General features: G+C 44.4%; 1 protein-coding gene across 17 annotated transcripts in view; it reads right to left on the bottom strand.

Moving 5' to 3' along the window:
* Positions 1 to 12,314, bottom strand: part of ZC3H13 (zinc finger CCCH-type containing 13) — a 47,173-nt gene continuing 34,859 nt past the window's right edge. For all 17 annotated transcript variants that reach the window (XM_088667177.1, XM_035110187.3, XM_088667176.1 and 14 more), the window contains 10 exons: positions 11,542 to 12,009; positions 10,593 to 10,775; positions 9,032 to 9,503; positions 8,543 to 8,646; positions 6,298 to 7,308; positions 4,895 to 5,389; positions 3,876 to 4,025; positions 2,208 to 2,408; positions 1,143 to 1,306; positions 1 to 637 (listed from right to left, as the gene is read on the bottom strand). In XM_088667177.1, coding sequence (XP_088523303.1) covers positions 470 to 637; positions 1,143 to 1,306; positions 2,208 to 2,408; positions 3,876 to 4,025; positions 4,895 to 5,389; positions 6,298 to 7,308; positions 8,543 to 8,646; positions 9,032 to 9,503; positions 10,593 to 10,775; positions 11,542 to 12,009 — 3,416 coding nt within the window. In that variant the 3' untranslated portion in view covers positions 1 to 469. The remainder of the gene's footprint in view (positions 638 to 1,142; positions 1,307 to 2,207; positions 2,409 to 3,875; positions 4,026 to 4,894; positions 5,390 to 6,297; positions 7,309 to 8,542; positions 8,647 to 9,031; positions 9,504 to 10,592; positions 10,776 to 11,541; positions 12,010 to 12,314) is intronic.

Raw genomic sequence — 12,314 nt, 5'->3', positions numbered from 1 at the left:
TTCACACATTGAGAAAACAAGACTTTATGTGGTTGTATTTTTGACATGAACGCTACAGTCTAAAAGAGGCACAGATTTGCACTAAATGTAAACAAATCTTATTGGTAAGAAAATTTTGCAGAAGAAACTTTATACACAAGCTTTTTTAAAAAATCATGTTTTTTCTTAAAAATTTAATAGCAGGTGACAAAACAAGTCTCAAAAAATGGACATCTTCACACACTTAAATACAAGTGAGTTCTTAAATAAGATCTGTAGTTAGATGTACTAAAAACATGCAGTGAACCAAACAGAAAGGTCTTTGAACTGTTGTACGAGCAACCTTCTTTGCTATCCCATCTCGTAATGCACACTGTACGTATGGAAAGTGTTTTCCTCTTCTAGCACAAACATACTTCTTCACAGGAATAAAGATGGAAACCTCAATTGTTATCAGTGAAAAGTGAAAAGGCCAGAGACACCAACCAGCTCAGGACATGCAGATTTCTGGGATATATGGCTGTGAGAGCTTAGTGTCCTCTGTCTTTTCTTGTCCAGAAACTTGACGAACAGTCTTGCGTTTAAACAACCGTAGACTCAACCGCAGTAACTCATTGTCTACTACTGGAGGATTTGTGTAGGTTTGTTTGGTTGTGCCCTGTTTGAATGGAAAACAATTGCTAAGTTAGGCACAGCTGCACGGTGAGTTCAGACACTGTCACCCTATGAACTTAGAATATGCTACACAACTAGTGCTAATGAACAGTGCCTGGTTTATTGGAAGAACATTCAGCAGTATGTCTGGGAAATGATAATTTCCACAGGTATCTAAAATTATTTCAGGGGAGAAGAGCATCTTAAAACACCCACTAAAGTGAGAAGTCATTAGGTCTTAAAAGCCTCTAGTGTTCAGTCATTTATAAAATTTCTGCCACATTTTAAAAGGGGGGAAAAAGGGATATGGACAAGTACCAAACCCATTTGCAGAAGAAACCTAACTAGGTGGCTTATGAAACAAGGGGAAGGTACATCAGGTTGGTTTAGATGCATATAAAGATGATTCCATAGAAACAAGTCTCAAAGTTAAATGATCAAGTCACTTTGCAATTACTGAGTGTTAAACATGTGTTTCTGTGATGCGGTGGCCTGTTAGGTGCACTTGCCTTTTCATTTTTGACTAGCTGCTTGCGGATTGCAGAGTCTCTCCTAAAGCACAGGGCCTTACAACAGGGACCAAGATTACACAGCAGGCCAGATCGCTCTTCCTTTCGCAGTAGGGCAGCCATGTTCAGGGCCCCAAATTCATGTTCAAATAAGTTCTCGGCATCTACAGAAAAGCAACATAAAGGATATAATAAGAAAATGTTTTTAAAATGATGGATAAGACACCAATATACAGCTGTACTATGTATGTCAAGAGTGTGTGTAACTAAAGTAAAAGGAGCACGATGCAGCAGGGAGCACCAAATTTGATTACCAGGGGCATCAGGGGCATGACTTATGTTTGGCCCACACCCCAAGGGTATCCTTTATTTCCCCCTCAGGTAAGTGAACGGTGGCTTTTCACTCCTATACAGAAAACTAAAATGTTGCACTTGGGGATACTTTATAGCGAGAGTAAATATTATCTTCCATATCACTTACAAGGATCTTGGATGGTTTGTGCGCAACGTTTCAATATTTCAACAGAGCACCAACACATTCACAAACCCCTTACGCATGCCATACTTGTTGGGCATGTTGCTACTTGAATGGACATCTCAAACAGTTGATTTGATACAGCCTATACAAAACTGGGACCCAGGTGGCGCTGTGGGTTAGACCACAGAGTCTAGGGCTTGCTGATCAGAAGGTCGGCGGTTCGAATCCCTGCAACGGGGTGAGCTCCCGTTGCTCGGTCCCAGCTCCTGCCCACCTAGCAGTTCGAAAGCACATCAAAGTGCAAGTAGATAAATAGGGACCGCTCCGGCGGGAAGGTAAACAGCGTTTCCGTGCGCTGCTCTGGTTCGCCAGAAGCAGCTTTGTCATGCTGGCCACATGACCCGGAAGCTGTCTGCGGACAAACGTCGGCTCCCTCAGCCTATAGAGCGAGATGAGCGCCGCAACCCCAGAGTCGGACACGACTGGACCTGATGATCAGGGCCCCCTTTACCTTTATACAAAACTAACGAAATCCTTGGATGTTTTTCTACCTTCATTCGGACAGATCCGTCAAGCCAATTATTTACCTTTAGGTTTCTCCATTGTTCTCTGGCATGTTTCTTTAATTTTGGTGAAGAGTGAAGGGCCGGCGAGTTGTTTGGAAATGCCAACTCTCAACATAACAGCGCCGGGAGTAAATTTCAGAAGAGCAGCTCCGGCCTCTCGCGGCTCTTTGGGCTGCTTTGGCATTAGACTAGACCAGTCTACATCTATTACATCCACAGGATCTGAAAACACACACAAAAAAAGAAGTTATTCCTCCTCTCAACAGTACATATCAGGCAGAGCTGGAAAAAAATTATGGTCTCTCACTAATTACCATACAATGGATACCAGTGTCATTTAAATGGCTAGAAATCTGGAATTCACAGGACATCTATTTCTGAATAAACTAAGTGACATTTGCCGGCCACTCTCTAGCAAAGGGGGGTGGAGGAGGAGAAGAGAGGAATCTCTTAAGTTTCTTCCTTGATGAGAAAGATTGAGAGAGACTTTCCTTCATTCTGGCTCTGCCAAGACTTAATAATTGGACAGAAGTTAAAGTTTAGGGTTTAATTTTTTTTTTATCGTAGCACATTTTTATCTCTTTCCAAGTCACTTGGCTATTAAAGATTATTATCTTATTGGCTGCATTTATATCCCACCTTTTCTCCAAGGAGCTCAAGGTGGCATACATAGTTCTACCCCTCCTTAGTTAATCACTTTTTTTTTCACTTATCAAACCTTTATTAGGCATTTTACGAATAAAACCATAAAAGAGAAAATCACATATAAGAGCCTTGAAATATATATAAAAAAGGCAGCAGTTAGATACATAGACGTGTGTGTGTGTGTGTGTGTGTATAAATAAAATCTGGGATTTTCCTTATTAACCTGCTCCTTGGAGGACTGCTACCAAAAACTCGGCTACGCCCGCCGTTACCCTTTGGTCAACATCAGATAGGCAGAATCCCACACTTTCACCTTGCTGGGGTTCCAGACCACAGTGAGCCTGTGATGTAGATTAGGAGGAGAGGCAGTGACTGGCCCAAGTGGAATGTGGCTGGGTTCAGACATCACAACCAATGATGGTTTATTAGACTGGGAACAAGTCCTGCATCCATATTTATTCATTACATTTATACACCACCTTTATCTTCCAAGGATCTCAAGGTGGTGTATATGGTTCTCCTCCACATTTGATCCTCACAACAACCCTGTGAGGTAGGGAGATGGTGACTGGACCAAAGTCACCCAGTGAACTTCATGGCTGAGTGGGGATTCAAACCTTGCTCTTAAAGGTCCTAGTCCAATACTCTAACCACTACGCCACAACGGTTCCTTTCCCCTCCCATCACGTTCCCAGCTTTGGTGTTGAAGTCATGCCTTCTTAAAACTATGGTTTCCCATGATCTGGACCAGGAAGCTGTACTTTAAGCACTGTTTACAAACCAGAAACTGATAGGTTGTTCTATTATTTAGATGGGATACAAAACTTCAGAGAACAGGAAAATTTCTCTCCCCTTTCCCATGACTAACAGAAGTGGAATTAAGCAAAATCACAAAATGAAGGCCATTCATTTAATGTGTATAAATTAGGCAGGATGCAGAGTACAGATTATCTTTACATAGAAGCTGTGTAGACATAAAACAAAAGGGTTGAATTTATTTCAATTCACATATGCCTGACATAAAAAGGATTACTTAAAACTCACCTGGCATCTTCTCCTCGTCCTGTTGATCCTCCCTTTTTTCAGCATCACCAGCCAAAATTTCATCCAGTTCATCATCACTAATTGGCTCATATTCTCCAGCACCAGATCCCATTGACTGCATATCATCTATTTTGACTTCATCATCTCCACCTACAGAAGAACAGTGGCAAAACATATCTATTTGAACTTTCAAGCTCACCAATACCAACATCAATGAAATGCAGACCTTCCGTGGCTTGGATCCTAATGTCTGAGAGTCCAGTTCAATTTATTGAAGAGTGATCCCACTAAAGCTGCCTTTCTCCCCCCCCCCCAAAAAAAATCCAGAGTCTTGGGCCCCTCTTTGAAATGGCATGGGATGTGGGTGGCTGAAGCACAAAGGGCAAAAACCAGAGATCACCCCTCTGTGTGTGAGCAGGTGGCAGCTTTTGGATCCAAATCAAATGTGAGCTGCATATTATACTTGGGAAGAATTTTTTAAACCTATTTGGTTAAGAGTTTTAACAAGAAACTTTCCATACTAAATACACACTTTTGTTGTCTTTTTAAGCACCAACTGAACATGCTGCAGGAGATGAGATTAGGATCGCCTACTGTTCTTGTTAGCAGGGAAACAGTGTTCGGGGAGAAATACGCTGCAACCTTTTCCTCCTGTCTCTTTCCCTTGGCATAAACTCCTCACTGCAATTGGCTCCAGGAAGCAGGGCACAGAGAATGCAGATAATGTCCATGTCCCTCCCCAACCCTATTAGAGCAAGTGTGTGTGAGAGAGAGGGGGGGGAGAGGGAGAGGGAAGGTGATGAATGAGAATGATTTGCATTGGAGGTCATGGAAGAAGAGTCAAACACACTCTTCTAGAGGCATCTACACTGTTTAGGGCTCTGGCTACACTGCTGAGATGGTGTTGTGAAGTGGACCCAAGATCAGAGCCCTCAAGCAAGAGGATGAAACACTCAATTCTCCACCAAGAAGACTCATTCAGGTATTTGGACAGCCAAAACAGACCGATAATACATCACCTTCTACATGTTCCACTTTCTCAGCTTCAACCCCATCTTCGAATCCTTGCAAAGGTCCCAAGTCTTTATCTAGCCTTTCCTTCTCGAGGGAGGTAGAGTCCAAATAGATCACCTCAAATTCTGGATGCTCCTTGCCCGGTTTTGTTTCACTGTGCTTGGATAACTCTGCTTGAGAGGAAATATTGGCACCTCGATCTCTCTCGGGATTCTCCAGGAGTAGCCTCTCCTTTTCACGATCTGTATCCCTCCGTTTTTCCCGCAGTCTTTCTCGTTCGCGGATTCTGTCCCGCTCTCTGTTCCTTAGCCAGTCTTTGGCTGTATCTCGGTCCCAATCTCTCTGCCTCGCATCTCGCCGTTCCCGTTCCCGATCGTGCTCATGCCTGTCTCTCTCCTGCACCCTTTCCCTGCTATCAAAGGACCCAGATCTGGAATGACCTTGGCGATCTGATTCAGGAGAACTTCGCCTGGAACTGTGGCTCCTTGAATCCTGTCGATCTGGATAAAAGTGTTAAGCAGGTGCATGACTATGTTGTACATGGACTACACGCCTAGCAGAGCTTGGCTGAGAATAAGCCATGTTCCGCCAGTTCTCTTCTTGCTCTTCCCATTTGAAGCTGATTTTCTGGTTTGTTAGAACACAGTTTCCCTTGATACCCCCACCCCTACAATTCTCTAGGTTTCTTTGGCAGATAGGAAATGCTCCCTCAGCAAATGAGTCAATCTGGGAAGGGTTCCTGGAAAGCAGAAGGTTTGGATGCACCTTCCCACATTTTTGTCAAAATGAAATATTTATCCCCAATCAGCAAGGGCAGAATATGATATGTTTGTGATAGTACCACCTTGGAATACATGATGCTACTAAGGATCTAACCAGTTGCCATTGAACATCTAAAGATGTTCCATGGTCTGAAAAGGCACCATGGTTTGTTTATTGTTTTATGATGCCATTTTAAATTGAAAGCCACCTTGGGGGCTACTTGGGTCCAAATTCACACTATTAATGAAGACAATAACGAAGTCTACAAATCAATTTCAAAACTTAAAGAGGGTGTAGCACAGGCATCCCCAAACTTCGGCCCTCCAGATGTTTTGGGACTACAACTCCCATGATCCCTAGCTAACAGGACCAGGGGTTGGGGAAGATGGGAACTGTAGTCCAAAACATCTGGAGGGCCGAAGTTTGGGGATGCCTGGTGTAGCATCAGGAAAATCATAAACCAACAACCAACCTTCAAACCATGAAGGGGAATTGTTTTATGAGGCTAAAGATTATGAGATGCACACCATACTGCAGCCTCTCCCTGGTGTTGGCTGATGCTTAGCAAAGGTCTGAGGTATTATGAGAATTTGAGGAAACCGGGCAGAGGCAGCTTGTGCAAGCAGAGAAACACAAATGGAACTACCTGAAGAGGTGCTGCGGCTGGGAACCCCTCGTTTTAGTTGATCAATCCTCGACTTCCGCTCTCCGGCAGCAATTTCTAGACACCTCCTCTCTCTCTCTCTGTCACCAGCGCTGCCATGCAGGATCTTCTTAATGCCGGTCTGGTCATCTCCGCTACGATGTGCAGAATCATTGGAGGGCGAGCGAAGTCGACTGGAGGTCCGGCTCCGATTGCTACAAAGACTGCTGCTTCTCTTCTCCTCAGTAGGTTTATGGTGAGGGGGCTCCTCAACCACGTGAGGGGGCTCCACGGCTTCAGTCCGTGCGCGATGGCTATTTCTGTGGGGCTCCTCGGAACCTCTCTCCAGGATACTTTCCCCACGCTCTGGAACGTCTTCATCCGACCAGTCGCTAAACGTTGTGTCCTCTCTCTTGGGCGCAGCTTCTACGACCACAGATTTCTCAGGCACTGCTTCTACCAGCTCCTCTCTGGTGGTTACTGGTGGTGTCCTTGGGCCTTTTTTCTTTTTCTGGTGTGGGCCGCTGTCCTCTTCAGAAGCCTCAGAATCTCCTTTTGATCTTTTGCGCTTCTTTTCAGTGCTTTTCTTTTTCTGAGCTTTCTTGGGAGAAAAGACCTGGGCTTTCTCTGGAGCCGGCTCACTAACGAAGCGCTCCACCCCAACGTCATCTTCTTTCTTTTTCTTCGTAGTCTTTTTCTGTATTTTAACTTTTTTCTTATCTTCGTGCGCATGGTCAGCAGCCTCTCGTTCTTCAGAAGCCCGGGTGCTTATGTTCTCTTGGACCCGGCTCCTTGAACTTTCATTGGTCTCCCGCTGCTCTCGTTGTTTGTCCCCAGAAGAGGAACTCCGGTCCTTGAAATCACTTTCCTCATAGTGTCTGGAACTGCCCTTTCTCTCCGGCTTTCGGTCGCTGTCTTTCCACCGGCTCTGCTTGTCTTCTGAAAGGTGTGTAGGACTAAGTGAGCGTGATTCTTGAGGTCGTACAACCTGACTCAGTAATCTGCGTTTTTCGTCTGTGAAAGATGAAAAATAAGTCATGACACTTCTTTTCTGAACAGGCCCTTACATCTGATTGTCTCGCTTAGGTCACAACTAAGTGGCCTGCACATATCCAACATTAAGGGGCAGAATTCCTTCTACGTCCATTGCCAGTTACATTTTTAAATGCCCATTTAAAAAAAACACACACACACACAAACACATTCGGCATGAAAGATGCTCATAAGAAAACCACCATCAATACACATATACACTGTTTCCTTATCCTATAAATACCACCTGAAAGTAAAGAAGGATACTCCTAGAATATCTTTGGCCAGACTGCACATTTAACAGTGATGTACTTTTGGTGAAAATGTTTCTGACATTTTAAATTAGAACATTTTCTGTTTCATAAGCTAATCTGCAATGAATGGATAACAATTGCAATTACAGCATGAGGAAAGTCTGGCAGTTTCAAAATTATTAGCTTTGTTTACTAAATACAAGTAAAATAAACATGGTAAACCAGATTAAGTTCTTATTTTTGGAGTTTTGTACTCACACAGCCAACAGTCAAGGAGAACGTGCAGACTGACATGTTAGTAAAGGTAAAGGGACCCCTGACCATTAGGTCCAGTCATGACCAACTCTGGGGTTGCGGCGCTCATCTCGCATTATTGGCCAAGGGAGCCGGCGTACAGCTTCCAGGTCATGTGGCCCAGCATGACAAAGCCGCTTCTGGCAAACCAGAGCAGCACACAGAAACGCTGTTTACCTTCCTGCTGTAGCGGTACTTTTTTATCTACTTGCACTTTGACGTGCTTTCGAACTGCTAGGTTGGCAGGAGCTGGGAGCTCACCCCATCGTGGGGATTTGAACCACCGACCTTCTGATCGGCAAGCCCCAGGCTCTGTGGTAAACTCAGCCTTCTTCTTTTTTTCAAGTTCCACTCATGTTTTCAGCTAATCTGCAAATGTTCTGACATTTTCACATCTTTATGATCATGGTAAAGTGCCTCTAAAATGGGGAGGGGAAGGTAAGTATCAGAAGTAGGACGGACTTTGAAATGCAGAATGCAAATCTCTGCAAGATAAGAAAGCAAATCTCTGCAAGAATGATAGCCTTGTACATACAACTCAGAAATAAAATACAGACAGACATACAAACCCATATACTTTTAAGTCATCCTTTGCTATCTCAGCTTGCGAAATGAAAGCAATGACTTCTAATCTGCATCTAGCATGGGGACTGCATGCTTTTACTTACTCTGATCTTCTCCACTGTTATAGGCATCACTATCAGGTGAATGCTCACGGCGGCGCTTAGGTGATTTACGAGGGCTGGGGCTACTTTCATTTCTGTGACGTTTTCTATATCAGGCCAAAAAAACCATAATCAAATTTTATGCACTTCTAAGAAATCTCTCATCTTTCACCATAACAACAAACAGAACTGCAACAAATTGCAGCGAGTTGGACTACATGACCTGTGGGGGTCCTTTCCAACTATACCATTCTATGAGTCTATGAAATCAAAATTTTACAAGGGATCAGTAAAGTGTGCGCTAGTCTTCTTTTAAAAATAATAATTACCATATGGCATATGAACCTTCAATGGATCCCCAATCAATTATCCTTTTGCAGGCCTAACCATAGAGGCATTTAGTCCTTTTGCCGTCTGGTGCTACAGGCAACTATGGCTGCCAAACTGGCCATTCTAAGTATCAGTTCATTTTCTTTTAAAAACCAAACTTACTTTGACTTCCTCTCTTCGCGACTATCTCGTGGGGCCCTTTCTTCCCGGATGTCTTCTCTCTTGTCTCTGCGCTCTTCTCTTCCTCTCTCCTTGTCCTCCCACTCTCTCTGGCGCTCCCTTTCCTTCTCTCTTTCACGCCCTCTCTCTCGTTCACGCTCTCGTTCCCTTTCTCGCTCCCGTTCTCGCTCCCTCTCTCTTTCCCGCTCCCTCTCTCTTTCTCTGTCGTGATCCCTGTCCCGTTCCCTGTCTTTATTATCCCTTTCTCTCTCGCGTTCTCGCTCACGGGCACGTTCACGTTCAGCTTCTCTCTCGCGCTCCCTTTCTCTCTCGCGCTCACGCTCTCTCTCCCTCTCCCTCTGTCTTTCATCTCTTCGGTCTTCACCCCTATCTCCCCTTCGCTCTTCTAATCGTTCATCACGTTCAACGTCATCGTTCCTTCCCTGGTGTCGTACTGGCGAGCTTGGTCTCGGATCTAAAATGATAAAACAGGTTTCATTTCCCTGGATAAACAGACAGACAGACTTCAACATCCAGCTAATTGTTCGTGTATTCCTGCAGAAGGAAACTTCCAGCCCGCGAGTCTGGCAGGCCTCCCCAGTGGACACATAAGGCCACTCTGGCCAAGCCAAAAGCACCCTACATCTGCCCTGCACCTGACATGGGATTTGCAGGCACCACTGATCAGCCAAACAATGGTGCTTCGAATACTTTGGACTTCTAATATTGGCCCAAGTTACCAAACTAGTTAACAACTACTGTAGCTTGTTCACTGAAGCAACAGGACCACAGTCAGTCCATTTCCTTCTCCCCCCCACAAAAAATGTTTTATTAACAATTTTCAAGATAAAATACAGTAAAAATCAAACTAGTCTACAGACTAGTTTACCAGAATAGGTAAAGTTAAAGGGACCCCTGGCCATTAGGTCTAGTCGCGGACGACTCTGGGGTTGCGGCACTCATCTCACTTTATTGGCCGAGGGAGCCGGTGTACAGCTTCTGGGTCATATGGCCAGCATGACTAAGCCGCTTCTGGTGAACCAGAGCAGCGCACGGAAACGCCGTTTACCTTCCCACCAGAGTGGTACCTATTTATCCACTTACACTTTTAACATGCTTTCGAACTGCTAGGTTGGCAGGAGCTGGGACTGAGCAACGGGAGCTCACCCCATTGCGGGAATCCGAACCGCCGACCTTCTGATCGGCAAGCCCTAGGCTCTGTGGTTTAACCCACAGCGTCACCCGCTACAGAATATTTAAAAAGTCAAACGATAAAAAAGCAAGAGAAAAGAGGGGGGGAAATACCTGTAAGGCCCTTCAGCATATTTCTATCATGTATACCCTGTCATTTATCCACATACAGAGGTGATGACTCTTCCACCTGGGAGCCTACTTTTTCTGCCAGTCTCTCACTCTGGGGAGACCCTTTCTACCTGCCTTTCTTTCATGCAGGGAGCCCATCCTCTTTATTAAATTGTTAACAGTCACTCTCCCCCCTGCATAACTGTCCTTAGGAAACTGTTCTGCTTCAGCTGCTTACTGATAAAGTATAAACAGCGCCTACCTCTCTCTCTGTTGTCGCGCTTGTCCCTTTCCCCATGCCTTCTTTCAAAGGAAGAATCCCTCGTGTGTTCACGGTTTTCGTAGCGATCCCTGTCGGGATAACTGCTCCGAGATTCCCAGCTGTCGTGGTAGCTGCTGCTGGTGTTGTGGCTGTCAACCTGAGATCCCCTTGCTCCTCGACTACCTAATGAAAACATACATGTTGAAAAGCACAGGGAGATGGCCTGCTGCCATGCTGAAAGGTTACAGGATGGCTAAAACCTTTTTTATAATCTAAACATGTTTATAATTAGTTTTAACTTAAAAATACATGTATGGCGAGAGCTAGTGTTGTGCCTCCTGCAAGTCTCTAAATATGCTGCAGTGTCTTGTAACCCTCTGAAATGGATCTGGAGTCCGGGACAGGGGAGGAGACCACAGGGCAATCCTATTTGTATGAGCGGAAGTCTGCCACACAAGTGGGCCAACCCTGTTGAATTTCACTACCACTGTTATTTTCTCAGTAGGTATACTGGTGAATTAAAATTGCATCCTCTAAACCTGATAGTTTACCTACTGGGTATGAAATCTGTTGTGAAAGGGGCAATCATGTCAAGCAGAGGTGGAAGGGATCAGAGTGGTGATGTAGAAAAATACAGTCTAGTATTAGATTTCTTAACACTTAAAAGCAAATGCTTATTAAAAAGGCAATAATCAAATGGATTTCTACCTTCCCATTACCCATCTGCTCCTAAGTATTTCATAACTCTTTGGAATACCCAAGATAAATTAAACAGGATAAATTAAACAGGATGGTGTCTGTAGTTCGTAAGTGGGGCAGAAGGCCAACAGAATTTTAATGGTGAAAGGAGATTTAGTGAAGGAAAACAGTTCAACTTTAATGAAATTTGCCTCATGACGATTTAGAAATTTAATCATGCAACAAAAACCCAGCGTTTCATTTATTATACCTTTGTCCGATAATTCAGGTCCTCTTCCTCTACTTCTTCCGGAAGTTCTAGATTCATTTCTACTCTCACTTCTCGAGTCTGTCCTCGTTTCGGAACGAGAGCTCTCTTCTCTGCCATGGGTTCTTCCATAGCTACGTGATTCTTCCAAATACTGCTCTTCCTTTTTATGGGAGTCTCGACACTCGCGGTCTCTGTAGTCATGGGTGTCCCGTGCAGAACGCAGGTCTCTCTGATCGCGACCTTCCTTATTGTCTCTGCTACAGCCCCTTGTGTCCCGTGAGTCCCGAGTGTCTCGAGATTCTCTTAAATCCCGACGGTCTCTGTTATCCCTGGTTTCCCTTCGGTCCCGCCCCTCCCGCCCATCCCTCGATTCTCGATCGTCTCTGTGATCCCTGGGAGTGCTCTGTTCTTGGTCATAGTCACGTTCCTCTCGAGTCTCTCTCTCTCTTCCCCTTTTTCCTCTCGTCTCTGAAAGGGAATTTAGTACACCTGCAGTTGAACAGTCAATTGCACAAACAGTTCTAAAATTAAACTGCAATCTATTAAAACTACAAGAAACGTTGGAAGCAGAGGGACATTTTTAAAGGGTGATGGTGGTTCTTAAATGAAAAGTCACACAAACTCTGTCACTCTCTTTTGAAGGGGGGTAGTGTGTATTTTGTTCAATGCGCCAGGCAAAGCTTGATATATATCCAATGCAATCAATCAAGCTATTGTGGCAAAACACATTTTAAACATATTTCAAAACAAAAAATATTGCATTCCATCTCCCT

The sequence above is a fragment of the Zootoca vivipara genome, chromosome 3 (genome assembly GCF_965207765.1).
Source record: "Zootoca vivipara chromosome 3, rZooViv2.hap1.1, whole genome shotgun sequence".
In the NCBI taxonomy this organism is placed as follows: Eukaryota; Metazoa; Chordata; class Lepidosauria; order Squamata; family Lacertidae; genus Zootoca; species Zootoca vivipara.
This window is presented reverse-complemented; position numbering and strand designations above follow the sequence as displayed.